The 25,458-nt window shown below is 54.9% G+C and overlaps 1 protein-coding gene across 5 annotated transcripts in view; it reads left to right on the top strand.

Moving 5' to 3' along the window:
• The window catches only part of LOC122565068 (microtubule-associated serine/threonine-protein kinase 3-like), a 334,201-nt gene that overhangs the window by 137,982 nt on the left and 170,761 nt on the right, over positions 1-25,458 (top strand). For all 5 annotated transcript variants that reach the window (XM_087975852.1, XM_087975853.1, XM_087975855.1 and 2 more), the window contains 2 exons: positions 23,907-23,976; positions 24,680-24,758. In XM_087975852.1, the coding sequence (XP_087831978.1) occupies positions 23,907-23,976; positions 24,680-24,758 (149 nt within the window). The remainder of the gene's footprint in view (positions 1-23,906; positions 23,977-24,679; positions 24,759-25,458) is intronic.

Raw genomic sequence — 25,458 nt, 5'->3', positions numbered from 1 at the left:
GAGAGGGTGAGGGGGAGTGGGAGAGAGTGTGTGTGGGAGAGAGGGGGAGAGGGAGTGTTTGTGTGTGTGACAGAGATGGGGAGAGGGAGTGTGTGTGTGTGAGAGAGAGAGAGGGAGAGGGAGTGTGTGTGTGAGAGAGAGGGGAGAGGGAGTGTGTGTGAGAGAGAGAGGGAGAGGGAGTGTGTGTGTGTGTGTGAGAGAGAGGAGAGAGGGAGTGTGTGTGGGGGAGGGGGGAGGGAGAGTGTGTGTGTGTGAGAGAGGGGAGAGGGTGTGTGTGTGAGAGAGAGAAGGGAGAGGGAGAGTGTGTGTGTATATGAGAGAGAGAGATGGGAGAGGGAGTGTGTGTGTGTGAGAGAGACAGGGAGAGGGAGTGTGTGTGTGAGAGAGAGACAGGGAGAGGGAGTGTGTGTGTGTGTGTGAGAGAGAGAGGGGAGAGGGAGTGTGTGTGTGTGTGAGAGAGAGGGGAGAGGGAGTGTGTGTGTGGGAGAGAGGGGGAGGGGGAGAGGGAGAGTGTGTGTGTGGGAGAGAGGGGGAGAGGGAGTGTGTGTGTGTGAGAGAGCGAGAGGGAGAGGGTGTGTGTGTGTGAAAAAAAGGGGAGAGGGAGTGTGTGTGTGTATGTGAGAGAGGGGAGAGGGAGTGTGTGTGGGAGAGAGGGGGAGGGGGAGAGGGAGAGTGTGTGTGTGTGAGGGAGAGGGAGTGTGTGTGTGTGAGACAGAGGGGAGAGGGTGTGGGTGTGTGTGAGAGAGGGGAGAAGGTGTGTGTGAGAGAGGGGAGAAGGTGTGTGTGAGAGAGGGGAGAGGGTGTGTGTGTGGAAGAGAGAGGGGAGAGGGAGTGTGTGTGTGTGAGAGAGAGAGGGGAGAGGGTGTGTGTGTGTGGGTGAGTGGGGGAGAGGGAGAGTGTGTGTGTGGGAGGGAGAGGCGAGAGTGTGTGCATGGGGAAGAGAGGCAAAGAGAGAGAGTGTGTTTGTGTTTGTGGGAGAGAGAAGGGAGAGCGAGAGTGTGTATGTGTGTGTGAGAGAGGGGAGAGGGAGAGTTTGTGTGTGGGTGGGAGAGAGGGGGAGAGGGGAGATTGTGTGTGTATGTGTGTGAGAGAGTGGGAGAAGAGGGAGAGTGTGTGTGTGTGTTTGAAGGAGAGGGAGAGTGTGTGTGTGTGAGAGAGAGGCGGAGAGGGAGAGTGTGTGTGTGAGAGATAGGGGGGAGAGGGAGAGTGTGTGTGTGTGTGAGAGAGAGGGAGAGGGAGTGTGTGCGTGAGAGGGGAGAGGGAGTGTGTGTGTGTGAGAGAGGGGAGAGGGAGTGTGTGTGTGAGAGAGAGGGGAGAGGGAGAGTGTGTGTGTGAGAGAGGGGAGAGGGAGTGTGTGTGTGAGAGAGAGAGAGAGAGGGGGAGAGGGAGTGTGTGTGTGGGAGAGAGGGGAGAGGGTGTGTGGGAGAGAGAGAGGGGAGAGGGAATGTGCGTGTGAGAGAGAAGGGAGACGGAGTGTGTGTGTGTGAGAGAGAGGGGATAGGGAGAGTGTGTGTGCGTGAGAGAGGGGAGAGGGAGTGGGTGTGTGTGTGAGAGAGGGGGAGAGGGAATGTGTGTGGGAGAGAGGGGGAGAGGGGAGAGGGAGTGTGTGTGGGAGAGAGGGGGAGAGGGGAGAGGGTGTGTATGTGTGTGAGAGAGATTGGAGAGGGAGTGTGTGTGTGTGTGTGAGAGAGGGGGAGAGGGAGTGTGTGTGTGGGAGAGAGTGGGTGGGGAAGAGGGTGTGTGTGTGTGTGTGTGAGAGAGGGGAGATGGAGTGTGTGTGTGAGAGGGAGAGTGTGTGTGCGTGTGTGTGAGAGAGGGGAGATGGAGAGTGTGTATGTGTGAGAGAGGGGTGAGGGAATGTGTTTGTGTGTGTGAGAGAGAGGGGAGAGGGAGAGTGTGTGTGTGAGAGAGAGGGGAGAGGGAGAGTGTGTGTGAGAGAGAGGGGAGAAGGTGTGTGTGTGTGTGTGAGAGAGAGAGGGGTGAGGGAGAGTGTGTGTGTGTCAGAGAGGGGCTGAGGGAGTGTGTGTGTGAGAGAGGGGAGAGGGAGAGTGTGTGTGTGTGAGAGAGAGAGGGGAGAGGGAGTGTGTGTGTGAGAGGGAGAGTGTGTGTGCGTGTGTGTGAGAGAGGGGAGAGGGAGAGTGTGTGTGTGAGAGAGAGGGGAGAGGGAGAGTGTGTGTGTGAGAGAGAGGGGAGAAGGTGTGTGTGTGTGTGGGATAGTGGGGGAGTGGGAGAGTGTGTGTGTGTGGGAGAGAGGGGGAGAGGAAGAATGTGTGTGTGCGCGAGAGAGGGGAGAGGGAGAGTGTGTGTGTGTGAGAGAGAGAGGGGTGAGGGAGAGTGTGTGTGTGTCAGAGAGGGGCAGAGGGAGTGTGTGTGTGAGAGAGGGGAGAGGGAGAGTGTGTGTGTGTGAGAGAGAGAGGGGAGAGGGAGAGTGTGTGCGAGAGAGAGAGGGGAGAGGGAGTGTGTGTTTGTGTGAGAGAGAGGGGAGAGGAAGAGGGAGAGTGTGTGTGCGTGAGAGAGAGAGGGGAGAGGGAGTGTGTCTGTGTGTGTGAGAGAGGGGGAGAGGGAGTGTGTGTGTGGGAGAGAGGGGGAGAGGGGAGAGGGTGTGTGTGTGTGTGTGAGAGAGATGGGAGAGGGAGTGTGTGTGTGTGAGAGAGGGGGGAGAGGGAGTGTGTCTGTGTGTGTGAGAGAGGGGGAGAGGGAGTGTGTGTGTGGGAGAGAGGGGGAGATGGGAGCGGGAGAGTGTGTGTTTGTGAGAGAGAGGCGGAGAGGGAGAGTGTGTGTGTGTGAGAGAGAGGGGGGAGAGGGAGAGGGAGTGTGTGTGTGAGAGAGGGGAGAGGGAGTGTGTGTGAGAGAGAGGGGAGAGGGAGTGTGTGTGTGAGAGAGAGGGATGAGGGAGAGTGTGTGTGTGAGAGAGAGGGGAGAGGGAGTGTGTGTGTGAGAGAGAGAGGGGAGAGGGAATGTGTGTGTGTGAGAGAGAGAGAGGGGAGAGGGAGAGTGTGTGTGAGAGAGAGAGGGGATAGGGAGAGTGTGTGTGCGTGAGAGAGAGAGGGGAGAGGGAGTGTGTGTGTGTGTGAGAGAGGGGGAGAGGGAGTGTGTGTGGGAGAGAGGGGGAGAGAGGTGCGGGAGTGTGTGTGGGAGAGAGGGGGAGAGGGGAGAGGGTGTGTATGTGTGTGAGAGAGATGGGAGAGGGAGTGTGTGTGTGAGAGAGAGAGAGAGAGAGGGCAAAGGGAGTGTGTGTGTGTGAGAGAGAAAGGGGAGAGGGAGTGTGTGTGTGTGTGAGAGAGGGGGAGAGGGAGTGTGTGTGTGGGAGAGAGGGGGAGGGGGAGAGGGTGTGTGTGTGTGAGAGAGGGGAGATGGAGAGTGTGTGTGTGTGAGAGAGAGGGGTGAGGGAATGTGTGTGTGTGAGGGAGAGGGAGAGTGTGTGTGTGAGAGAGAGAGGGGAGAAGGTGTGTGTGTGTGTGGGATAGTGGGGGAGTGGGAGAGTGTGTGTGTGGGAGACAGGGGGAGAGGAAGAATGTGTGTGTGCGCGAGAGAGGGGAGAGGGAGAGTGTGTGTGTGTGAGAGAGAGAGGGGTGAGGGAGAGTGTGTGTGTATCAGAGAGGGGCAGAGGGAGTGTGTGTGTGTGAGAGAGGGGAGAGGGAGAGTGTGTGTGTGTGTGAGAGAGAGGGGAGAGGGAGGGTGTGTGTGTGAGAGAGAGAGGGGAGAGGGAGTGTGTGTGTGAGAGAGAGGGGAGAGGGAGTGTGTGTGTGTGTGTGAGAGAGAGAGAGAGGGGAGAGGGAGAGTGTGTGCGTGAGAGAGAGAGGGGAGAGGGAGTGTGTGTGTGTGTGAGAGAGAGAGGGGAGAGGGAGAGTGTGCGTGCGTCGGAGACAGAGGGGAGAGGGAGTGTGTCTGTGTGTGTGAGAGAGGGGGAGAGGGAGTGTGTGTGTGGGAGAGAGGGGGAGAGGGGAGAGGGAGAGTGTGTGTGAGAGAGAGAGGGGAGAGGGAGAGTGTGTGTATGAGAGAGAGGGGAGATGGTGTGTGTGTCTGTGTGGGAGAGAGGGGACAGGGGAGAGGGTGTGTGTGTGTGAGAGAGAGAGAGATGGGAGAGGGAGTGTGTGTGTGTGAGAGAGAGAGGGGAGAGGGAGAGTGTGTGTGAGAGAGAGGGCAGAGGGAGTGTGTGTGTGTGAGAGAGAGGGGAGAGGGAGTGTTGTGTGTGTGTGTGAGAGAGGGGAGAGGGAGATAGTGTGTGTGTGAGAGAGAGGGGAGAAGGTGTGTGTGTGTGTGGGATAGTGGGGGAGTGGGAGAGTGTGTGTGTGTGGGAGAGGGGGAGAGGAAGAATGCGTGTGTGCGCGAGAGAGGGAAGAGGGAGAGTGTGTGTGTGTGTGTGTGAGAGAGAGGGGAGAGGGATTGTGTATGTGTGTGTGTGTGTGTGAGAGAGAGAGAGAGGGGAGAGGGAGAGGGAGAGTGTGTGTGCGTGAGAGAGAGAGGGGAGAGGGAGTGTGTCTGTGTTTGTGAGAGAGGGGGAGAGTGAGTGTGTGTGTGGGAGAGAGGGGGAGAGGGGAGAGGGTGTGTGTGAGAGAGAGAGAGTGGAGAGGGAGAGTGTGTGTGTGAGAGAGAGGGGAGAAGGTGTGTGTGTGTGGGATAGTGGGGGAGTGGGAGAGTGTGTGTGTGTGGGAGAGGGGGGGAGGAAGAATGTGTGTGTGCGCGAGAGAGGGGAGAGGGAGAGTGTGTGTGTGAGAGAGAGGGGAGATATGTGTGTGTCTGTGTGGGAGAGAGGGGAGAGGGTGTGTGTGTGTGTGTGAGAGAGATGGGAGAGAGAGTGTGTGTGAGAGAGAGAGGGGAGAGGGAGTGTTTGTGTGTGTGACAGAGATGGGGAGAGGGAGTGTGTGTGTGTGAGAGAGAGAGAGGGAGAGGGAGTGTGTGTGTGAGAGAGAGGGGAGAGGGAGTGTGTGTGAGAGAGAGAGGGAGAGGGAGTGTGTGTGTGTGTGTGTGAGAGAGGGGAGAGGGAGTGTGTGTGTGTGTGTGAGAGAGAGGAGAGAGGGAGTGTGTGTGGGGGAGGGGGGAGGGAGAGTGTGTGTGTGTGAGAGAGGGGAGAGGGTGTGTGTGTGAGAGAGAGAAGGGAGAGGGAGAGTGTGTGTGTATATGAGAGAGAGAGATGGGAGAGGGAGTGTGTGTGTGTGAGAGAGACAGGGAGAGGGAGTGTGTGTGTGAGAGAGAGACAGGGAGAGGGAGTGTCTGTGTGTGTGTGTGAGAGAGAGGGGAGAGGGAGTGTGTGTGTGTGTGAGAGAGAGGGGAGAGGGAGTGTGTGTGTGGGAGAGAGGGGGAGGGGGAGAGGGAGAGTGTGTGTGTGGGAGAGAGGGGGAGAGGGAGTGTGTGTGTGTGAGAGAGCGAGAGGGAGAGGGTGTGTGTGTGTGAAAAAAAGGGGAGAGGGAGTGTGTGTGTGTATGTGAGAGAGGGGAGAGGGAGTGTGTGTGGGAGAGAGGGGGAGGGGGAGAGGGAGAGTGTGTGTGTGTGAGGGAGAGGGAGTGTGTGTGTGTGAGACAGAGGGGAGAGGGTGTGGGTGTGTGTGAGAGAGGGGAGAAGGTGTGTGTGAGAGAGGGGAGAAGGTGTGTGTGAGAGAGGGGAGAGGGTGTGTGTGTGGAAGAGAGAGGGGAGAGGGAGTGTGTGTGTGTGTGAGAGAGAGAGGGGAGAGGGTGTGTGTGTGTGGGTGAGTGGGGGAGAGGGAGAGTGTGTGTGTGGGAGGGAGAGGCGAGAGTGTGTGCATGGGGAAGAGAGGCAAAGAGAGAGAGTGTGTTTGTGTTTGTGGGAGAGAGAAGGGAGAGCGAGAGTGTGTATGTGTGTGTGAGAGAGGGGAGAGGGAGAGTTTGTGTGTGGGTGGGAGAGAGGGGGAGAGGGGAGATTGTGTGTGTATGTGTGTGAGAGAGTGGGAGAAGAGGGAGAGTGTGTGTGTGTGTTTGAAGGAGAGGGAGAGTGTGTGTGTGTGAGAGAGAGGCGGAGAGGGAGAGTGTGTGTGTGAGAGATAGGGGGGAGAGGGAGAGTGTGTGTGTGTGTGAGAGAGAGGGAGAGGGAGTGTGTGCGTGAGAGGGGAGAGGGAGTGTGTGTGTGTGAGAGAGGGGAGAGGGAGTGTGTGTGTGAGAGAGAGGGGAGAGGGAGAGTGTGTGTGTGAGAGAGGGGAGAGGGAGTGTGTGTGTGAGAGAGAGAGAGAGAGGGGGAGAGGGAGTGTGTGTGTGGGAGAGAGGGGAGAGGGTGTGTGGGAGAGAGAGAGGGGAGAGGGAATGTGCGTGTGAGAGAGAAGGGAGACGGAGTGTGTGTGTGTGAGAGAGAGGGGATAGGGAGAGTGTGTGTGCGTGAGAGAGAGGGGAGAGGGAGTGGGTGTGTGTGTGAGAGAGGGGGAGAGGGAATGTGTGTGGGAGAGAGGGGGAGAGGGGAGAGGGAGTGTGTGTGGGAGAGAGGGGGAGAGGGGAGAGGGTGTGTATGTGTGTGAGAGAGATTGGAGAGGGAGTGTGTGTGTGTGTGTGTGTGAGAGAGGGGAGATGGAGTGTGTGTGTGAGAGGGAGAGTGTGTGTGCGTGTGTGTGAGAGAGGGGAGATGGAGAGTGTGTATGTGTGAGAGAGGGGTGAGGGAATGTGTTTGTGTGTGTGAGAGAGAGGGGAGAGGGAGAGTGTGTGTGTGAGAGAGAGGGGAGAGGGAGAGTGTGTGTGAGAGAGAGGGGAGAAGGTGTGTGTGTGTGTGTGAGAGAGAGAGGGGTGAGGGAGAGTGTGTGTGTGTCAGAGAGGGGCTGAGGGAGTGTGTGTGTGAGAGAGGGGAGAGGGAGAGTGTGTGTGTGTGAGAGAGAGAGGGGAGAGGGAGTGTGTGTGTGAGAGGGAGAGTGTGTGTGCGTGTGTGTGAGAGAGGGGAGAGGGAGAGTGTGTGTGTGAGAGAGAGGGGAGAGGGAGAGTGTGTGTGTGAGAGAGAGGGGAGAAGGTGTGTGTGTGTGTGGGATAGTGGGGGAGTGGGAGAGTGTGTGTGTGTGGGAGAGAGGGGGAGAGGAAGAATGTGTGTGTGCGCGAGAGAGGGGAGAGGGAGAGTGTGTGTGTGTGAGAGAGAGAGGGGTGAGGGAGAGTGTGTGTGTGTCAGAGAGGGGCAGAGGGAGTGTGTGTGTGAGAGAGGGGAGAGGGAGAGTGTGTGTGTGTGAGAGAGAGAGGGGAGAGGGAGAGTGTGTGCGAGAGAGAGAGGGGAGAGGGAGTGTGTGTTTGTGTGAGAGAGAGGGGAGAGGAAGAGGGAGAGTGTGTGTGCGTGAGAGAGAGAGGGGAGAGGGAGTGTGTCTGTGTGTGTGAGAGAGGGGGAGAGGGAGTGTGTGTGTGGGAGAGAGGGGGAGAGGGGAGAGGGTGTGTGTGTGTGTGTGAGAGAGATGGGAGAGGGAGTGTGTGTGTGTGAGAGAGGGGGGAGAGGGAGTGTGTCTGTGTGTGTGAGAGAGGGGGAGAGGGAGTGTGTGTGTGGGAGAGAGGGGGAGATGGGAGCGGGAGAGTGTGTGTTTGTGAGAGAGAGGCGGAGAGGGAGAGTGTGTGTGTGTGAGAGAGAGGGGGGAGAGGGAGAGGGAGTGTGTGTGTGAGAGAGAGGGGAGAGGGAGTGTGTGTGTGTGAGAGAGAGGGATGAGGGAGAGTGTGTGTGTGAGAGAGAGGGGAGAGGGAGTGTGTGTGTGAGAGAGAGAGGGGAGAGGGAATGTGTGTGTGTGAGAGAGAGAGAGGGGAGAGGGAGAGTGTGTGTGAGAGAGAGAGGGGATAGGGAGAGTGTGTGTGCGTGAGAGAGAGAGGGGAGAGGGAGTGTGTGTGTGTGTGAGAGAGGGGGAGAGGGAGTGTGTGTGGGAGAGAGGGGGAGAGAGGTGCGGAGTGTGTGTGGGGAGAGAGGGGGAGAGGGGAGAGGGTGTGTATGTGTGTGAGAGAGATGGGAGAGGGAGTGTGTGTGTGAGAGAGAGAGAGAGAGAGGGCAAAGGGAGTGTGTGTGTGTGTGAGAGAAAGGGGAGAGGGAGTGTGTGTGTGTGTGAGAGAGGGGGAGAGGGAGTGTGTGTGTGGGAGAGAGGGGGAGGGGGAGAGGGTGTGTGTGTGTGAGAGAGGGGAGATGGAGAGTGTGTGTGTGGTGAGAGAGAGGGGTGAGGGATGTGTGTGTGTGAGGGAGAGGGAGAGTGTGTGTGTGAGAGAGAGAGGGGAGAAGGTGTGTGTGTGTGTGGGATAGTGGGGGAGTGGGAGAGTGTGTGTGTGGGAGACAGGGGGAGAGGAAGAATGTGTGTGTGCGCGAGAGAGGGGAGAGGGAGAGTGTGTGTGTGTGAGAGAGAGAGGGGTGAGGGAGAGTGTGTGTGTATCAGAGAGGGGCAGAGGGAGTGTGTGTGTGTGAGAGAGGGGAGAGGGAGAGTGTGTGTGTGTGTGAGAGAGAGGGGAGAGGGAGGGTGTGTGTGTGAGAGAGAGAGGGGAGAGGGAGTGTGTGTGTGAGAGAGAGGGGAGAGGGAGTGTGTGTGTGTGTGAGAGAGAGAGAGAGGGGAGAGGAGAGTGTGTGCGTGAGAGAGAGAGGGGAGAGGGAGTGTGTGTGTGTGTGAGAGAGAGAGGGGAGAGGGACAGTGTGCGTGCGTCGGAGACAGAGGGGAGAGGGAGTGTGTCTGTGTGTGTGAGAGAGGGGGGAGAGGGAGTGTGTGTGTGGGAGAGAGGAGGAGAGGGGAGAGGGAGAGTGTGTGTGAGAGAGAGAGGGGAGAGGGAGAGTGTGTGTATGAGAGAGAGGGGAGATGGTGTGTGTGTCTGTGTGGGAGAGAGGGGACAGGGGAGAGGGTGTGTGTGTGTGAGAGAGAGAGAGATGGGAGAGGGAGTGTGTGTGTGAGAGAGAGAGGGGAGAGGGAGAGTGTGTGTGAGAGAGAGGGCAGAGGGAGTGTGTGTGTGAGAGAGAGGGGAGAGGGAGTGTTGTGTGTGTGTGTGAGAGAGGGGGAGAGGGAGATAGTGTGTGTGTGAGAGAGAGGGGAGAAGGTGTGTGTGTGTGTGGGGATAGTGGGGGAGTGGGAGAGTGTGTGTGTGTGGGAGAGAGGGGGAGAGGAAGAATGTGTGTGTGCGCGAGAGAGGGAAGAGGGAGAGTGTGTGTGTGTGTGTGTGTGAGAGAGAGGGGAGAGGGAGTGTGTGTGTGAGAGAGAGGGGAGAGGGATTGTGTATGTGTGTGTGTGTGTGTGAGAGAGAGAGAGAGAGAGGGGAGAGGGAGAGGGAGAGTGTGTGTGCGTGAGAGAGAGAGGGGAGAGGGAGTGTGTCTGTGTTTGTGAGAGAGGGGGAGAGTGAGTGTGTGTGTGGGAGAGAGGGGGAGAGGGGAGAGGGGTGTGTGTGAGAGAGAGAGAGTGGAGAGGGAGAGTGTGTGTGTGAGAGAGAGGGGAGAAGGTGTGTGTGTGTGGGATAGTGGGCGGAGTGGGAGAGTGTGTGTGTGTGGGAGAGGGGGAGAGGAAGAATGTGTGTGTGCGCGAGAGAGGGGAGAGGGAGAGTGTGTGTGTGAGAGAGAGGGGAGATATGTGTGTGTCTGTGTGGGAGAGAGGGGAGAGGGTGTGTGTGTGTGTGAGAGAGATGGGAGAGAGAGTGTGTGTGAGAGAGAGAGGGGAGAGGAGAGTGTGTGTGAGAGAGAGGGCAGAGGGAGTGTGTGTGTGAGAGAGAGGGGAGAGGGAGAGGGAGTGTGTGTGTGTGTGTGAGAGAGAGAGGGGGAGAGGGAGTGTGTGTGTGTGACAGAGATGGGGAGAGGGGAGAGGGAGTCTGTGTGTGTGAGAGAGAGAGAGAGAGGAGAGGGAGAGTGGTGTGTGAGAGAGGGGGGAGAGGGAGAGTGTGTGTGTGTGAGAGAGGAGAGAAGGTGTGTATCTGTGTGGGGGAGAGGGAGTGTGTGTGTGTGAGTGAGAGAGAGGGGAGAGGGAGAGTGTGTGTGTGGGTGAGAGGGGGAGAGGGAGAGTGTGTGTGTGTTTGAGAGAGGGAGAATATGTGTGTGTGAGAGAGGGGGAGCGGGAGAGTGTGTGTGTGCATGGGGGAGAGAGGTAAAGAGGGAGAGTGTGTATGTGTGTGTGTGGGGGAGAGAGAGTGTGTGTGTGAGAGAGAGGGGAGAGGGAGAATGTGTGTGTGTGAGAGAGAGGGGGTGAGGGAGAGTGTGTGTGTGTGTGAGAGAGAGAGGAGAGAGGGAGAGTGTGTGTGTGTGTGCATGGGGGAGAGAGGTAAAGAGGGAGAGTGTGTGTTTGTGGGTGAGAGGGGGAGAGGTAGAGTTTGTGAGCGTGAGCGAGAGGGGAAAGGGAGAGTGTTTGTGTGTGAGAGGGGAGAGGGAGAGTGTGTGTGTGGGGGGGGAGAGGGGAGAGTGTGTGTGTGTGAGAGAGACAGAGGAGAGGGAATGTGAGAGAGGGGGGGAGAGGGAGATGTGTGTGTATGAGAGAGGGGAGATGGAGTGTGTGCATGTCTTGGTGAGAGGGGGGAGAGGGAGAGTGTGTGTGTAGGAGGGAGAGGGGAGAGTGTGTGTGTGCATGGGGTAGAGAGAAAGAGGGAGAGTGTGTATGAGTTTGTGGGAGAGAGGGGGGAGAGGGAGAGTGTGTATGTGTGTGTGTGTGAGAGAGGGGAGAGGGTGAGTGTGTGTGTGTAAGAGAGGGGAGAGGGAGAGTGTGTGTGTGTGAGAGAGGGGAGAGGGAGAGTGTGTGTGTGTGGGTGGGAGAGAGGGGGAGAGGGGAGATTGTGTGTGCGTGAGAGAGAGTGAGAGGATAGGGAGAGTGTGTGTGTGAGGGAGAGGGAGAGTGTGTGTTGGAGAGAGAGGGGAGAGGGATGTGTGTGTGTGTGTTGGAGAGAGGTTGAGAGGGAGAATATGTGTGTGTGAGAGAGGGGGAGCGGGAGAGTGTGTGTGTGCATGGGGGAGAGAGGTAAAGAGGGAGAGTGTGTATGTGTGTGTGTGGGGGAGAGAGAGTGTGTGTGTGAGAGAGAGAGGTGAGAGGGAGAGTGTGTGTGTGTGTTGGAGAGAGGTTGAGAGGGAGAATGTGTGTGTGTGAGAGAGGGGGAGCGGGAGAGTGTGTGTGTGCATGGGGGAGAGAGGTAAAGAGGGAGAGTGTGTATGTGTGTGTGTGGGGGAGAGAGAGTGTGTGTGTGAGAGAGGGGAGAGGGAGAGAGTGTGTGTGTGTGTTGGAGAGAGGTTGAGAGGGAGAATGTGTGTGTGTGAGAGAGAGGGGGAGAGGGAGAGTGTGTGTGTGAGAGAGAGGGGGAGAGGGAGAGTGTGTGTGTGTGAGAGAGAGGGGGAGAGGGAGAGTGTGTGTGTGTGTGAGAGAGAGGGGGAGAGGGAGAGTGTGTGTGTGTGAGAGAGGGGAGAGGGAGTGTGTGTGTGTGTGAGAGAGAGGGGAGAGGGAGAGTGTGTGTGTGTGTTGGAGAGAGGTTGAGAGGGAGAATATGTGTGTGTGAGAGAGGGGGAGCGGGAGAGTGTGTGTGCATGGGGAGAGAGGTAAAGAGGGAGAGTGTGTATGTGTGTGTGGGGGAGAGAGAGAGTGTGTGTGTGAGAGAGAGAGGTGAGAGGGAGAGTGTGTGTGTGAGAGCAGGAGGGGGAGAGGGAGAGTGTGTGTGAGAGAGAGAGGACAGGGAGTGTGTGTGAGAGAGGGGAGAGGGAGACTGTGTGTGTGTATGTGTGTGTGGGAGCGAGGGGGAGAGGGAGAGTGTGTGTGGGAGAGAGAGAGTGTGTCTGTGAGAGAGGGGAGACGGAGAGTGTTTGTGTGTGAGAGAGAGAGGTGGAGAGGAAAAGTGTGTGTGTGGGTGAGAGGGGGAGAGGGAGAGTGTGTGTGGGAGGGAGAGGGGAGAGTGTGAGTTTGTGTGTGAGAGAGGGGAGAGGGAGAGTGTGTGTGCATGGGGGAGAGAGGTAAAGAGGGAGAGTGTGTGTTTGTGGGAGAGAGAGGGGAGAGAGAGAATGTGTATGTATGTGTGTGGGAGAGAGGGGGAGAGGTAGAGTTTGTGAGCGTGAGCGAGAGGGGAAGGGAGCGTGTTTGTGTGTGAGAGAGGCGAGAGGGAGAGTGTGTGTGTGGGGGAGAAGGGAGAGTGTGTGTGTGAGAGAGAGAGAGAGGAGAGGGAGTGTGTGTGTATGAGAGAGGGGGAGAGGGAGAGTGTGTGTGTGTGAGAGAGAGAGAGGAGAGGGAGTGTGTGTGTGAGAGAGGGGGAGCGGGTCAGAGTGTGTGTGTATTTGCATGTGTGTGTGTGGGAGAGAGGGGAGAGGGATAGTGTGTGGGAGAGAGGGGAACGGGAGTGTGTGTGTGTAGGAGAGAGGGGGAGAGAGAGTGTGTATGGGAGAGTGGGGAGAGGGAGTGTGTGTGTGAGAGAGAGGGGAGAGGGAGAGTGTATGTGTCTATGTGGGGGAGATGGAGAGTGTGTGTGAGGGAGAGAGAGAGGGGAGAGGGACTGTGTGTGTGTGTGGGTGAGTGGGGGAGATGGAGAGTGTGTGTGTGTATGTGTGTGTGAGAGAGGGGGAGAGGAAGTGTGTGTCTGTGAGAGAGAGAGAGAGGGGAGAGGGAGAATGTGTGTGTGAGAGAGGGGAGATGGAGTGTGTGTGTGTTGGTGAGAGGGGGAGAGGGAGAGTGTGTGTGGGAGGGAGAGGGGAGAGTGTGTGTGTGTGCATGGGGGAGAGAGGTAAAGAGGGAGAGTGTGAATGTGTTTGTGGGAGAGAGAGGGGAGAGGGAGAGTGTGTGTGTGTGAGAGAGGGGAGAGGGAGAATGTGTGTGTGTGGGAGGGGGAGGGGGAGATTGTGTGTGTGTGTGTGTGAGAGAGAGAGAGGAGAGGGAGAGTGTGTGTGTGAGAGATAGAGGAGAGGGAGAGTGTGTGTGTGTGTGAGAGAGAGGGGAGAGGGAGAGTGTGTGTGTGTTGGAGAGAGGTTGAGAGGGAGAATATGTGTGTGTGGGAGAGAGAGGGAGTTGGAGAGTGTGTGTGTGCATGGGGGAGATAAGTAAAGAGGGAGAGTGTGTATGTGTGTGTGTGGGAGAGAGAGAGTGTTTGTGTGTGAGAGAGAGAGAGGGGAGAGGGAGAGTGTGTGTGTGAGAGAGGGGGAGAGGGAGAGTGTATGTATGTGTGTGAGAGAGAGGGGAGAGGGAGAGTGTGTGTGTGTGTGAGAGAGAGGGGAGAGGGATTGTGTGTGTGTGGGATAGTGGGGGGGAGGAAGAGTGTGTGTGAGTGTGCGCGCGAGAGAGGGGAGAGAGAGAGTGTGTGTGTGAGAGGGGAGAGGGAGAGTGTGTGAGTGAGAGAGAGGGGAGAGGGATAGTGTGTGGGAGAGAGGGGAATGGGAGTGTGTGTGTGTGTAGGAGAGAGGGGGAGAGGGGGAGAGAGAGTGTGTGTGGGAGAGTGGGGAGTGGGAGTGTGTGTGTGAGAGAGAGGGGAGAGGGAGAGTGTATGTGTCTATGTGGGGGAGATGGAGAGTTTGTGTGAGGGAGAGAGAGAGGGGAGAGGGAGTGTGTGTGTGTGTGTGGGTGAGTGGGGGAGATGGAGAGTGTGTGTGTGTATGTGTGTGTGAGAGAGGGGGAGAGGAAGTGTGTGTCTGTGAGAGAGAGAGAGGGGAGAGGGAGAGTGTGTGTGAGAGAGGGGAGATGGAGTGTGTGTGTGTTGGTGAGAGGGGGAGAGGGAGAGTGTGTGTGGGAGGGAGAGGGGAGAGTGTGTGTGTGTGCATGGGGGAGAGAGGTAAAGAGGGAGAGTGTGAATGTGTTTGTGGGAGAGAGAGGGGAGAGGGAGAGTGTGTGTGTGTGAGAGAGGGGAGAGGGAGAATGTGTGTGTGTGTGGGAGGGGGAGAGGGGAGATTGTGTGTGTCTGTGTGTGTGTTTGGGAGAGAGGGGGAGAGGGGAGATTGTGTGTATGTGTGTGTGAGAGAGAGAGAGGAGAGGGAGAGTGTGTGTGTGTGAGAGATAGAGGAGAGGGAGAGTGTGTGTGTGAGAGAGGGGAGAGGGAGAGTGTGTGTGTGTTGGAGAGAGGTTGAGAGGGAGAATATGTGTGTGTGGGAGAGAGAGGGAGTGGGAGAGTGTGTGTGTGCATGGGGGAGATAAGTAAAGAGGGAGAGTGTGTATGTGTGTGTGTGGGAGAGGGAGAGTGTGTGTGTGAGAGAGAGAGAGGGGAGAGGGAGTGTGTGTGTGTGAGAGCGGGGGGGGGAGAGGGAGAGTTTGTGTGAGAGGGAGAGTGTGTGTGTGTGTGTGGGTGAGAGGGGGAGAGGGAGAGTGTGTGTGGGAGGGAGAGGGGAGAGTGTGTGTGTGAGAGAGAGAGGGGAGAGGGAGTGTGTGTGTGTGTGTATGAGAGAGAGGGAGAGTGTGTGTGGGAGAGGGAGAGTGTGTCTGTGTGAGAGAGAGGAGAGGGAGAGTGTGTGTGTGTGTGGGAGAGAGGGGGAGAGGGGAGAGTGTGTGTGTGAGAGAGAGGAGAGGGAGTGTATGTGTGGGAGAGAGGGGGAGAGAGGAGTGGGAGTGTGTGTGTGGGAGAGAGGGGGAGAGGGGAGAGGGAGTGTGTGTATGGGGGAGAGGGAGAGAGGGGAGAGTGTGTGTGTATGTGTGAGAGAGAGAGGAGAGGGAGTGTGTGTGTATGAGAGAGAGGGGAGAAGGAGAGTGAGTGTGTCTGAGAGGGGGAGAGGGAGAGTGTGTGTGAGAGACAGAGGGGAGAGGGAGAGTGTGTGTGTGAGAGAGAGGGGAGTGGGATTGTGTGTGTGTGGGATAGTGGGGAGTGGGAGAGTGTGTGTGTGTGGGAGAGAGGTTGAGAGGAAGAGTGTGTGTGTGTGTGTGCGCGAGAGAGGGGAGAGGGAGAGAGTGTGTGTGTGTGTGTGTGAGAGAGAGGGGGGGAGTGTGTGTTTGTGATAGAGAGAGGGGAGAGGGAGAGTGTGTGTGTGAGAGTGGGGTGAGGGAGTATGTGTGTGTGTGAGAGAGAGGAGAGGGAGGGAGAGTGTGTGTGTGTGAGAGAGGGGAGAGCGAGTGTGTGTGTGTGAGAGAGGGGAGAGCGAGTGTGTGTGTGAGAGAGAGGGGGGAGAGGGAGAGTGTGTGTGTGAGAGAGGGGGAGAGGGAGAGTGTGTGTATGTGTGTGAGAGAGAGGGGAGAGGGAGAGTGTGTGTGTGTATGAGAGAGAAGGGAGAGGGATTGTGTGTGTGTGTGGGATAGTGGGGGAGTGGGAGAGTGTGTGTGTGTGAGAGAGAGGAGTGGAGGAAGAGTGTGTGTGTGTGCGCGCGAGAGAGGAGAGAGAGAGTGTGTGTGTGTGAGAGAGGGGAGAGGGAGAGTGTGTGTCTGTGTGGGAGAGAGGGGAGAGGAAGTGTGTGTGTGTGAGAGAGGGGAGAGAGAGAGTGTGTGTGGGTGAGAGGGGGAGAGGGAGAGTGTGTGTGTGTGAGAGAGAGAGAGAGGGGAGAGGGGGAGTGTGTGTGTGAGAGCGGGAGGGGAGAGGGAGAGTGTGTGTGAGAGGGAGAGGGAGAGTGTGTGTGTGGGTGAGAGGGGGAGAGGGAGAGTGTGTGTGGGAGGGAGAGGGGAGAGTGTGTGTGTGGGAGAGAGAGGGGAGAGGGAGAGTGTGTGTGTGTGTGTATGAGAGAGAGGGGAGAGGGAGAGTGTGTGTGGGAGAGGGAGAGTGTGTCTGTGTGAGAGAGAGAGGAGAGGGAGAGTGTGTGTGTGTGGGAGAGAGGGGGAGAGGGGAGAGTGTGTGTGTGTGTGAGTGAGAGAGAGGAGAGGGAGTGTGTGTGTGTGTGTTTGTATGAGAGAGAGGGGAGAAGGAGAGTGTGTGTATCTGAGAGGGGGAGAGGGAGAGTGTGTGTGTGAGAGAGGGGGAGAGGGAGAGTGTGTGTGTGTTTGGGGGAGAGGGAGAGTGTGTGTGTGTGAGAGAGAGGGGAGTGGGATTGTGTGTGTGTGGATAGTGGTGGAGTGGGAGAGTGTGTGTGTGGGAGAGAGGTTGAGAGGAAGAGTGTGTGTGTGCGCGAGAGAGGGGAGAGGGAGAGTGTGTGTGTGAAAGAGGGGAGAGGGAGAGTGTGTGTGTGAGAGAGGGGAGAGGGAGAGTGTGTGTGTGAGAGAGGGGAGAGGGAGAGTGTGTGTGTGAGAGTAGGGAGAGGGAGTATGTGTGTGTGTGAGAGAGAGGAGAGGGAGAGTGTGTGTGTGTGAGAGAGAGGGGAGAGCGAGTGTGTGTGAGAGAGAGAGAGGGGAGAGGGAGAGTGTGTGTGTGAGAGAGGGGGAGAGGGAGAGTGTATGTATGTGTGTGAGAGAGAGGAGAGAGGGAGAGTGTGTGTGTGTGTGAGAGAGAGGGGAGAGGGATTGTGTGTGTGTGGGATAGTGGGGGGGAGGAAGAGTGTGTGTGTGTGCGCGCGAGAGAGGGGAGAGAGAGAGTGTGTGTGTGAGAGGGGAGAGGGAGAGTGTGTGAGTGAGAGAGAGGGGAGAGGGAGAGTGTGTGTGGGAGAGGGAGAGTGTGTGTGTGTATGTGTGAGAGAGAGGAGAGACGGGGAGAGGAAACGTGTGTGTGTGGGTGAGAGGGGGAGAGGGAGAGTGTGTGTGTGTGTGAGAGAAAGAGAGGGGAGAGGGAGTGTGTGTGTGTGTGTGGGTGAGTGGGGGAGATGGAGAGTGTGTGTGTGCATGTGTGTGTGAGAGAGGGGGAGAGGAAGTGTGTGTCTGTGAGAGAGAGAGGGGAGAGGGAGAGTGTGTGTGTGAGAGAGGGGAGATGGAGTGTGTGTGTGTGTGTTGGTGAGAGGGGGAGAGGGAGATTGTGTGTGTGGGAGGGAGAGGGGAGAGTGTGTGTGTGCATGGGGGAGAGAGGTAAAGAGGGAGAGTGTGAATGTGTTTGTGGGAGAGAGAGGGGAGAGGGAGAGTGTGTGTGTGTGAGAGAGGGGAGAGGGAGAATGTGTGTGTGTGGGAGAGAGAGGGAGTGGGAGAGTGTGTGTGTGTGAGAGAGAGGGGAGAGGGAGTGTGTGTGTGTGAGAGCGGGAGGGGGAGAGGGAGAGTGTGTGTGAGAGGGAGAGGGAGAGGGCGTGTGTGTGTGGGAGGGAGAGGGGAGAGTGTGTGTGTGGGAGGGAGAGGGGAGAGTGTGTGTGTGTGTGAGAGAGAGGAGAGGGAGTGTGTGTGTGTGTACGAGAGAGAGGGGAGAAGGAGAGTGTGTGTGAGAGAGAGAGGGGTATGGGATTGTGTGTGTGGGATAGTGGGGGAGTGGGAGAGTGTGTGTGTGCGCGAGAGAGGGGAGAGGGAGAGTGTGTGTGTGTGAGAGAGGGGAGAGGGAGAGTGTGTGTGTGTGAGAGAGGGGAGAGGGAGAGTGTGTGGTTGTGAGAGAGAGGGGAGAGGGATTGTGTGTGTGTGTGAGAGAAAGAGAGGGGAGAGGGAGTGTGTGTGTGTGGGTGAGTGGGGGAGATGGAGAGTGTGTGTGTGTATGTGTGTGTGAGAGAGGGGGAGAGGAAGTGTGTGTCTGTGAGAGAGAGAGGGGAGAGGGAGAGTGTGTGTGTGAGAGAGGGGACATGGAGTGTGTGTGTGTATGTGTTGGTGAGAGGGGGAGAGGGAGAGTGTGTGTGTGGGAGGGAGAGGGGAGAGTGTGTGTGTGCATGGGGGAGAGAGGTAAAGATGGAGAGTGTGAATGTGTTTGTGGGAGAGAGAGGGGAGAGGGAGAGTGTGTGTGTGTGAGAGAGGGGAGAGGGAGAATGTGTGTGTGGGAGAGAGGGGGAGAGGGGAGATTGTGTGTGTGTGTGTGTGTGTGAGAGAGAGAGAGGGGAGAGGGAGAGTGTGTGTGTGTGTGAGAGATAGAGGAGAGGGAGAGTGTGTGTGAGAGAGAGGGGAGAGGGAGAGTGTGTGTGTGTTGGAGAGAGGTTGAGAGGGAGAATATGTGTGTGTGGGAGAGAGAGGGAGTGGGAGAGTGTGTGTGTGCATGGGGGAGATAAGTAAAGAGGGAGAGTGTATGTGTGCATGTGGGAGAGAGAGGGAGAGAGAGAGTGTGTGTGTGTGAGAGAGAGAGAGGGGAGAGGGAGTGTGTGTGTGTGAGAGCGGGAGGGGGAGAGGGAGAGTTTGTGTGAGAGGGAGAGGGAGAGTGTGTGTGTGTGTGGGTGAGAGGGGGAGAGGGAGAGTATGTGTGGGAGGGAGAGGGAGTGTGTGTGTGGGAGGGAGAGGGGAGGGAGAGTGTGTGTGTGGGAGAGAGGGGGAGAGGGGAGAGTGTGTGTGTGTGTGTGTGTATGAGAGAGAGGGGAGAAGGAGAGTGTGTGTGTCTGAGAGGGGGAGAGGGAGAGTGTGTGAGAGACAGAGGGGAGAGGGAGAGTGTGTGTGAGAGAGAGGGGGAGAGGGAGAGTGTGTGTGTGTTTGGGGGAGAGGGAGAGTGTGTGTGTGTGGGAGAGAGGTTGAGAGGAAGAGTGTGTGCGCGAGAGAGGGGAGAGGGAGAGTGTGTGTGTATGTGAGAGAGAGGGGGAGAGGGAGAGTGTGTGTATGTGTGTGAGAGAGAGGGGAGAGGGAGAGTGTGTGTGTGTGATAGAGAGAGGGGAGAGGGAGAGTGTGTGTGTGAGAGAGAGAGGGGAGAGAGAGAGTGTGTGTGTGAGAGAGGGGAGAGGGAGAGTGTGTGTGTGTGATAGAGAGAGGGGAGAGGGAGAGTGTGTGTGTGAGAGAGGGGAGAGGGAGAGTGTGTGTGTGAGAGTGGGGAGAGGGAGTATGTGTGTGTGTGAGAGAGAGGAGAGGGAGAGTGTGTGTGTGTGTGAGAGAGAGGGGAGAGAGAGTGTGTGTGTGAGAGAGGGGGAGAGGGAGAGTGTGTGTGTGTGAGAGAGGGGGAGAGGGAGAGTGTGTGTATGTGTGTGAGAGAGAGGGGAGAGGGAGAGTGTGTGTGTGTGTGAGAGAGAGAGGGGACAGGGATTGTGTGTGTGTGTGGGATAGTGGGAGAGTGTGTGTGTGTGGGAGAGAGGGGGGAGGAAGAGTGTGTGTGTGCGCGCGAGAGAGGGGAGAGAGAGAGTGTGTGTGTGAGTGAGAGAGAGGGGAGAGGGAGAGTGTGTGTGTGAGAGAGAGGGGAGAGAGAGAGTGTGTGTGTGGGAGAGGGAGAGTGTGTGTATGTGTGAGTGAGAGAGAGGGGGAGAGGAAACGTGTGTGTGTGGGTGAGAGGGGGAGAGGGAGAGTGTGTGTGTGTGTGAGAGAGAGAGGAGAGGGAGAGTGTGTGTGTGTGTGTGAGAGAGAGTGAGAGAAGAGGGAGAGTGTGTGTGTGAGGGAGAGGGAGAGTGTGTGTGTGAGACAGGGGTGGAGAGGGAGAGTGTGTGTGTGTGTGTGTTGGAGCGGTTGAGAGGGAGAATATGTGTGTGGGAGAGAGGGGGAGCGGGAGAGTGTGTGTGTGTGTGTGAGAGAGGGGAGAGGGAGAGTGTGTGTGCATGTATAGAAGAGGGGGAGAGGGAGTGTGTGTGGGAGAGTGGGGGAGAGGGAGAGTGTGTGTGTGTGTGAGAGAGAGAGAGGAGAGGGAGTGTGTGTGTGTGTGAGAGCGGGAGGGGGAGAGGGAGAATGTGTGTGAGAGGGAGAGGGCAGAGTGTGTGTGTGTGAGAGAGAGAGGGGAGAGGGAGAGAGTGTGTGTGTGTGTATGAGAGAGAGAGAGGGGAGAGATGAGTGTGTGTGGGAGAGGGAGAGTGTGTATGTGAGAGAGAGGAGAGGGAGAGTGTCTGTGTGTGTGGGAGAGAAGGGGAGAGGGGAGAGTGTGTATGTGTGTGTGTGTGAGAGAGGAGAGGGAGTGTGTGTGTGTGTGTGTACGAGAGAGAGGGGAGAAGGAGAGTGTGTGTGTCTGAGAGATAGGGGGAGAGGGAGAGTGTGTGTGTGTGTGAGAGAGAGAGAGGGGAGAGGGAGAGTGTGTGTGTGAGAGAGAGAGGGGAGTGGGATTGTGTGTGTGGGATAGTGGGGGAGTGGGAGAGTGTGTGTGTGGGAGAGAGGTTGAGAGGAAGAGTGTGTGTGTGTGCGCGAGAGAGGGGAGAGGGAGAGTGTGTGTGTGTGAGAGAGGGGAGAGGGAGTGTGTGTGTGAGAGAGAGAGGGGAGAGGGAGAGTGTGTGGGTGTGAGAGAGAGGGGAGAGGGATTGTGTGTGTGTGTGTGTGGGATAGTGGGGGAGTGGGAGAGTGTGTGTGTGTGGGAGAGAGGTTGAGAGGAAGAGTGTGTGTGTGTGTGCGAGAGAGGGGAGAGGGAGAGTGTGTGTGTGAGAGAGGGGAGAGGGAGAGTGTGTGTGTGTGAGAGAGGGGAGAGGGAGAGTGTGTGGGTGTGAGAGAGAGGGGAGAGGGATTGTGTGTGTATGTGGGAGAGAGGGGGAGAGGAAGAGTGTGTGTGTGCGCGCGAGAGAGGGGAGAGGGAGAGTGTGTGTGTGTGAGAGAGAGGAGGTGAGGGAGAGTGTGTGTGTGTGTGAGAGAGGGGAGAGGGAGAGTGTGTGTGTGGGAGGGAGGGGGAGAGGGGAGAGTATGTGTTTGAGAGAGAGGGGGAGAGGGAGAGTGTGTGTGTATGTGTGTGAGAGAGGGGAGAGGGAGTGTGTGTGTGTTGGAGAGAGGTTGAGAGGGAGAATTTGTGTGTGAGAGAGAGGGGGAGTGGGAGAGTGTGTGTGTGTGTGAGGGAGAGAGAAGGGGAGAGAGCGCACATGTGTGACAGTGTGGGGCAGAGAGTATTGTGTGTTTGTGTGTGCGAGAGAGAGACAGATGGAGAGAGTGCGTGTGTGACCGAGTCCATGCGTCTGAGAGTGTCCATGTGATTGTGTGCGTCTGTGAGAAAGAGTGTGTGTATGAGAGACGGTCTGTGTGAATGTGTTTGTGTGAGTGTGAGTGAGAGAATGTTTCGTGTGGTGGGGTCACCTGTAGTGCAACATGAACCCAAGGTCCCGGTTGAGGCCATCGTCATGACTTCCGAACTTGGCTATCAGCCTCTGCTCGGCCACTCTGTGTTGTTGAAGTGACCCAGTCAGGGAAGGGCCAGTGGCGAGGGGCATTCAACCTTGGATCTTTGGATACGCAACAACGCAGACTATCCTGAATGATGTGGAGGTGCCAGCGTTGGACTGGGGTGGACAAAGTTAAAAATCACACAACACCAGCATCACATGTTCTATTTTGTTCAAAAAGCACACAATATTTATGCAGTTACTATTTATTATAATCCATTTGACATTTTATAAATTTCTACTTTGGAAATAGAACCAGTCTGACTCAAGATTGGAATTGTTGAAACTTTATTGCTGGAACAGCTCAGCAGGTCAGGCAGCATCCAGGGAACAGGAGATTCGACGTTTCGGGCACAGGCCCTTCTTCAGGATTTCCTGAAGAAGGGCCTGTGCCCGAAACGTCGAATCTCCTGTTCCCTGGATGCTGCCTGACCTGCTGTGCTGTTCCAGCAATAAAGTTTCAACTTTGATCTCCAGCATCTGCAGACCTCACTTTCTCCTCAAGATTGGAATACAGACTGACTCTAACCTCACACCGTTAATGCATTGTCTGAGCTGAGATGTCACCTTTTTTTAAAAACTTAACTTAACTCAGGAAAGTGGCTTAAAAGAAGTTCTGGGATTTACATTAATAAATCAAAACCTGTAACCCATTCTAAAATATGAAAGACTTAACAGCAATCTAAGTTTAAGAGTTTGGATCTGGAAAAACAGCCGGTCAGGCAGCATCTGAGGAGCAGGAGAATCGACGTTTTGAGCATGTGCCCTTCATCCTGATGAAGAGGTGATGCTTGAAAAATCGACTCTCCCGCTCCTCAGATGCTGCCTGACCGGCTGTGCTTTTCCAGCACCACACTCTTCGACTCTGATCTCCAGCATCTGCAGTCCTCACTTTCTCTGAGCAATCTAGGTTCGTTCAATATATAGCATCAGTTGCATGACATTATGATCTTTTCCTGTAAATTCTGTGTCCTGTGATCCTATTCCATCAGCTACCTGACAGAGGAGCAGCACTCTGAAAGCTTATACTTGCAAACAAACCTGTTGGACTGTATAACCTGGTGTTGTGTGAAGTGTATCCCAAAGTCTATCTTGCAGGAGGTTTACTTGAAGATCTGAGGCCAAACATCCTTGATCGCTGAAGTGTTCCCCAATAGCTAATTAGATTCAAAATTGGCTCAATGGTATGAAGCAGAGGGTGATGGTTTCTCAGACTGGAGACAAGTGGTGTGCCACAGGGGTCAGTGCTGGGAACTTTGTTATTTGTTATTTACATAAATTATCTGGATGTGAATGTACAAGGTATGGTTAGTAAGCTTGTGGATGTTACAAAATTAGGAGGTATCATTGATAGCAAGGAAGGTTATCAAACATTCCAGAGAGATCTTGATCAGATGGGGAAGTGAGCTGAGGATTGGCAAATGCAATTCAATACAGATAAGTGTGCAGTGTTGCACTTTGGAAAGTCAAACCAAGGTAAGGCTTATACAATAATTGGTAAGGTTCTGAAGAGTGTTGTGGAATAGAGGGACCTAGGAGTACAAGTACACAGTCCTTTGAAAGCAGCGTCTCAGGTAGACAGGGTGGTGAAGAAGGCATTTAGCGTGCCGGCCTTCATCGATCAAGGCATTGAGGAAAGGAGTTGGGACGTTATACTACAGTTGTAGAAGTTGTTGGTGAGGCCACACTTGGAGTATTGTATAACAGTTTTGGTCACCCTGTTACAGGAAAGACATAGTTAAAGTGGAAAGAGTGCAAAGAAAATTTATGGAGATGTTGCAAGGCCTGAGTTATAGGTAGAGGACTTTATTCCTTGAAATGTAGGAGAATGAGGGGTGACCTTACTGAGGTGTATCAAATCATGAGGGGCATAGATAAGATGAATACATATAGTCTGTTTTCCCAGGGATAGGAAATTGAAAACTAGAGGCCATAGGTTTAAAGTGAGAGGGAAAGATTTAAAAGGACCTGAGGGGCAACTTTTTCATGCAGACATTGGTGCTCATATGGAATGGGCTGCCAGAGAGTGGTTGAGGTAGGTACAATAGCAACATCTAAACAACAGTTAGATAGGTGCATGGATGGGAAGGGTTTGGAGGGATGTGAATCAAATGCGGACAATTGGACCTAGCTGAGTGGGCACTGTGGTCAGCATGGACCAGTTTGGGCCGAAGGGATTGTTTCCATGCTGTATTACTCTATGACTCTACTCTTACTGTTATTTGATGTGTGTCTCAAATTACTATCAGTACCTCTTTGAAGTAGAGACTTTGAATAGACTTTGAAAACTGGGTAAAGGCCCTTTGCTCAGTACTCTCCACAACTAGGTTTACATGTGGCCTGATCTGAGAGCCTGGAAACAGATGCTAATGGTCACCATTACAAAGAAAGCACATCTGGAGTTGACAATGAAGAGAACAATTCACTCCATATGGAAATGTGATAGGGACTTTTTAGTAAGAATCAACTTGTTGGGGTGTAGTACAGCTCAAAAGGAACTGATGATTTGTGAAGTACATTCTCAAAGCTGTCCACCAGTGGTGATTTGCATCAACGTGTCTGGATCACTGGAGGCTTATTATTACTGCAATGAGACAAATACTTCCCCTGTAGCATGGGACAACTAATGTGAGAGAAAACAGATGAAAGGAACACAATGTATTTTGTTGTCTAGAGTCTTTGCTCCTTGACATGTAAATTCCAGAGCTACTTTATTCTAAACTTTAAAGGAAAAGTATTTCCAACAGTTTTCTCTTGGTTTCTCTGAAGACTTTGATCACATGCACATCGTACAGGGGAGCTTTACTCTATAGCTAACCCTGTGCTGTCCCTGTCCTGGGAGTGTTTGGTGGAGGTAGGGTAGAGTGAGCTTTACTCTGTATCAAACCCTGTGTTGTACCTGTTCTGGGAGTATTTGACAGGGAAAGTGCAGAGGAAGTTTTCTTTTCGGTTTGAAAGAGTAGAGGGAATTTATTCTGTATTTGACCCTATGCTGTGGCTGTCCTGTGTGATGGGATGGATGTAATTCCATTTGTACTTTTTCTGAGCTGAGGGCTGTCTTTTTTTAATTGATATGTTGCTCCAACAATTTGCTTGTGATCTTTATTTAGCTGCGAGTCCATTGGATAGTCCGAGGAGTTCCTGCACCAACGTCGCTCCTAATTTCCCGTTTGCTCGCAGGTAAATATGAATTGCTGTGTGTGGAATACATGCATTAAGCTGAAAGGTTGTCTAGTGGTCCATGGGAAAACATTTTGACAATCGGGAAAGTGAAAATTCCTCCTCCATTATCTGTCGCCTTCGTGCATTCCCAGTCTGGCCTCACTGTCCTCAGCCAGACTGAACTGATCAGTGAAAGCAGCAAAGTGTTGAGGGAAACTTCAGACATTGTCAACGTGTATCATCAACCAGATTTCCTGGTGTCAGTCCTGGCTTCTTCTACTTGTTTTCAGACCCTATTTCTCACAGATTCTAACAGGATCCTTCTTCCAACCTGTTCATCCGTGCTTTCATTAGGATCCAATTGACCTTTTCTTCATATTGAGGTCCATTCACTAACTGAGTCTGTGATAGCTCTTCCAGGCACTGAGCCCTGATCTCAGCATTGCCAACCAACCCCAAACCCAATTACCTCCCCAGACTGAGCCCAGTGCCCCGATCCCTGACCTTAAACCCTGTTCACAAATCCTAATCCAAGCTCCTAGCCCTAATTACTGACCTTCGGCACCAGCCCCTTACCCCAGCCCCCATTTCAGTTCGGCTGAATGACTAATGATGTTGCTTGATTGACTGGATCTGGTTTACAAAGAGGGAATAGGTTGGGATTGGGTTTCTGAGAGGATTGTGTTGAGCTGATACTCAGTGTTCTTTTCGCTTGTTGCAGGGTGGATGGCCGTCGCTGGTCCTTGGCTTCATTGCCATCATCCGGATATGGAACTAACACCCCCAGCTCCACTGTGTCGGTAAGTTGCCCGTCATTGACTCACAATCTCCTCCACTTTGACGGCTTTGGACCCTGAGGGAGGGCTGAAGTAAGGCGCACGGTGGCTCAGCGGTTAGCACTGCTGCCTCACAGTACCAGGGACCCAGGTTCGATTCCAGCCAAGAGGAACTGTCTGTGTGGAGTTTGCACATTCTCCCCGTGTCTGCATGGGTTTTCTCCCACAATCCAAAGATGTGCAGGTCAGGTGAATTGACCATTCTAAATTGCCCAGAGTGTTAGGTGCATTAGTCAGAGGGAAATGGGTCTGGGTGGGTTACTCTTTTGGAGGGTTGGTGTGGACTTGTTGGGCCGAAGGGCCTGTTTTCACACTGTAGGGAATCTAATCAGAATGGACAATTCTGAGGAGAGAGAAGGATAGGAGGTGGGATTGGAGGGGAATAGCAGAGTTGCAGAAAACGGATTGTGAGTGTGTGAGGCTGATGGGAAGGGAATAGGTGGGTGGTGTAACTCTAAGGATTGGAAAAGGGAATGCAGGTTCTCAGCTGAAAGGGAGAATAGTTCTGGCAAATAAAACCAGCACATTGAGGTGGAGGAGGGGAGGAGGGTGGTTGGAGTAGACCTGTGTGTGTCTCTGTGCTTTTCTCATCCTTTCTATATTTGTTATTAACTCCAGTATTTGCATCTATTGGTCACTCATTCAGTGAATTTCAAATGCAGTT

The sequence above is a fragment of the Chiloscyllium plagiosum genome, unplaced genomic scaffold (assembly GCF_037043375.1).
Source record: "Chiloscyllium plagiosum isolate Xiang-an unplaced genomic scaffold, Cpla_swu_hap1 HiC_scaffold_28, whole genome shotgun sequence".
In the NCBI taxonomy this organism is placed as follows: domain Eukaryota; kingdom Metazoa; phylum Chordata; class Chondrichthyes; order Orectolobiformes; family Hemiscylliidae; genus Chiloscyllium; species Chiloscyllium plagiosum.
The sequence above is the reverse complement of the archived record's forward strand: the minus strand, read 5'-3'. Positions and strand labels throughout refer to the sequence as shown.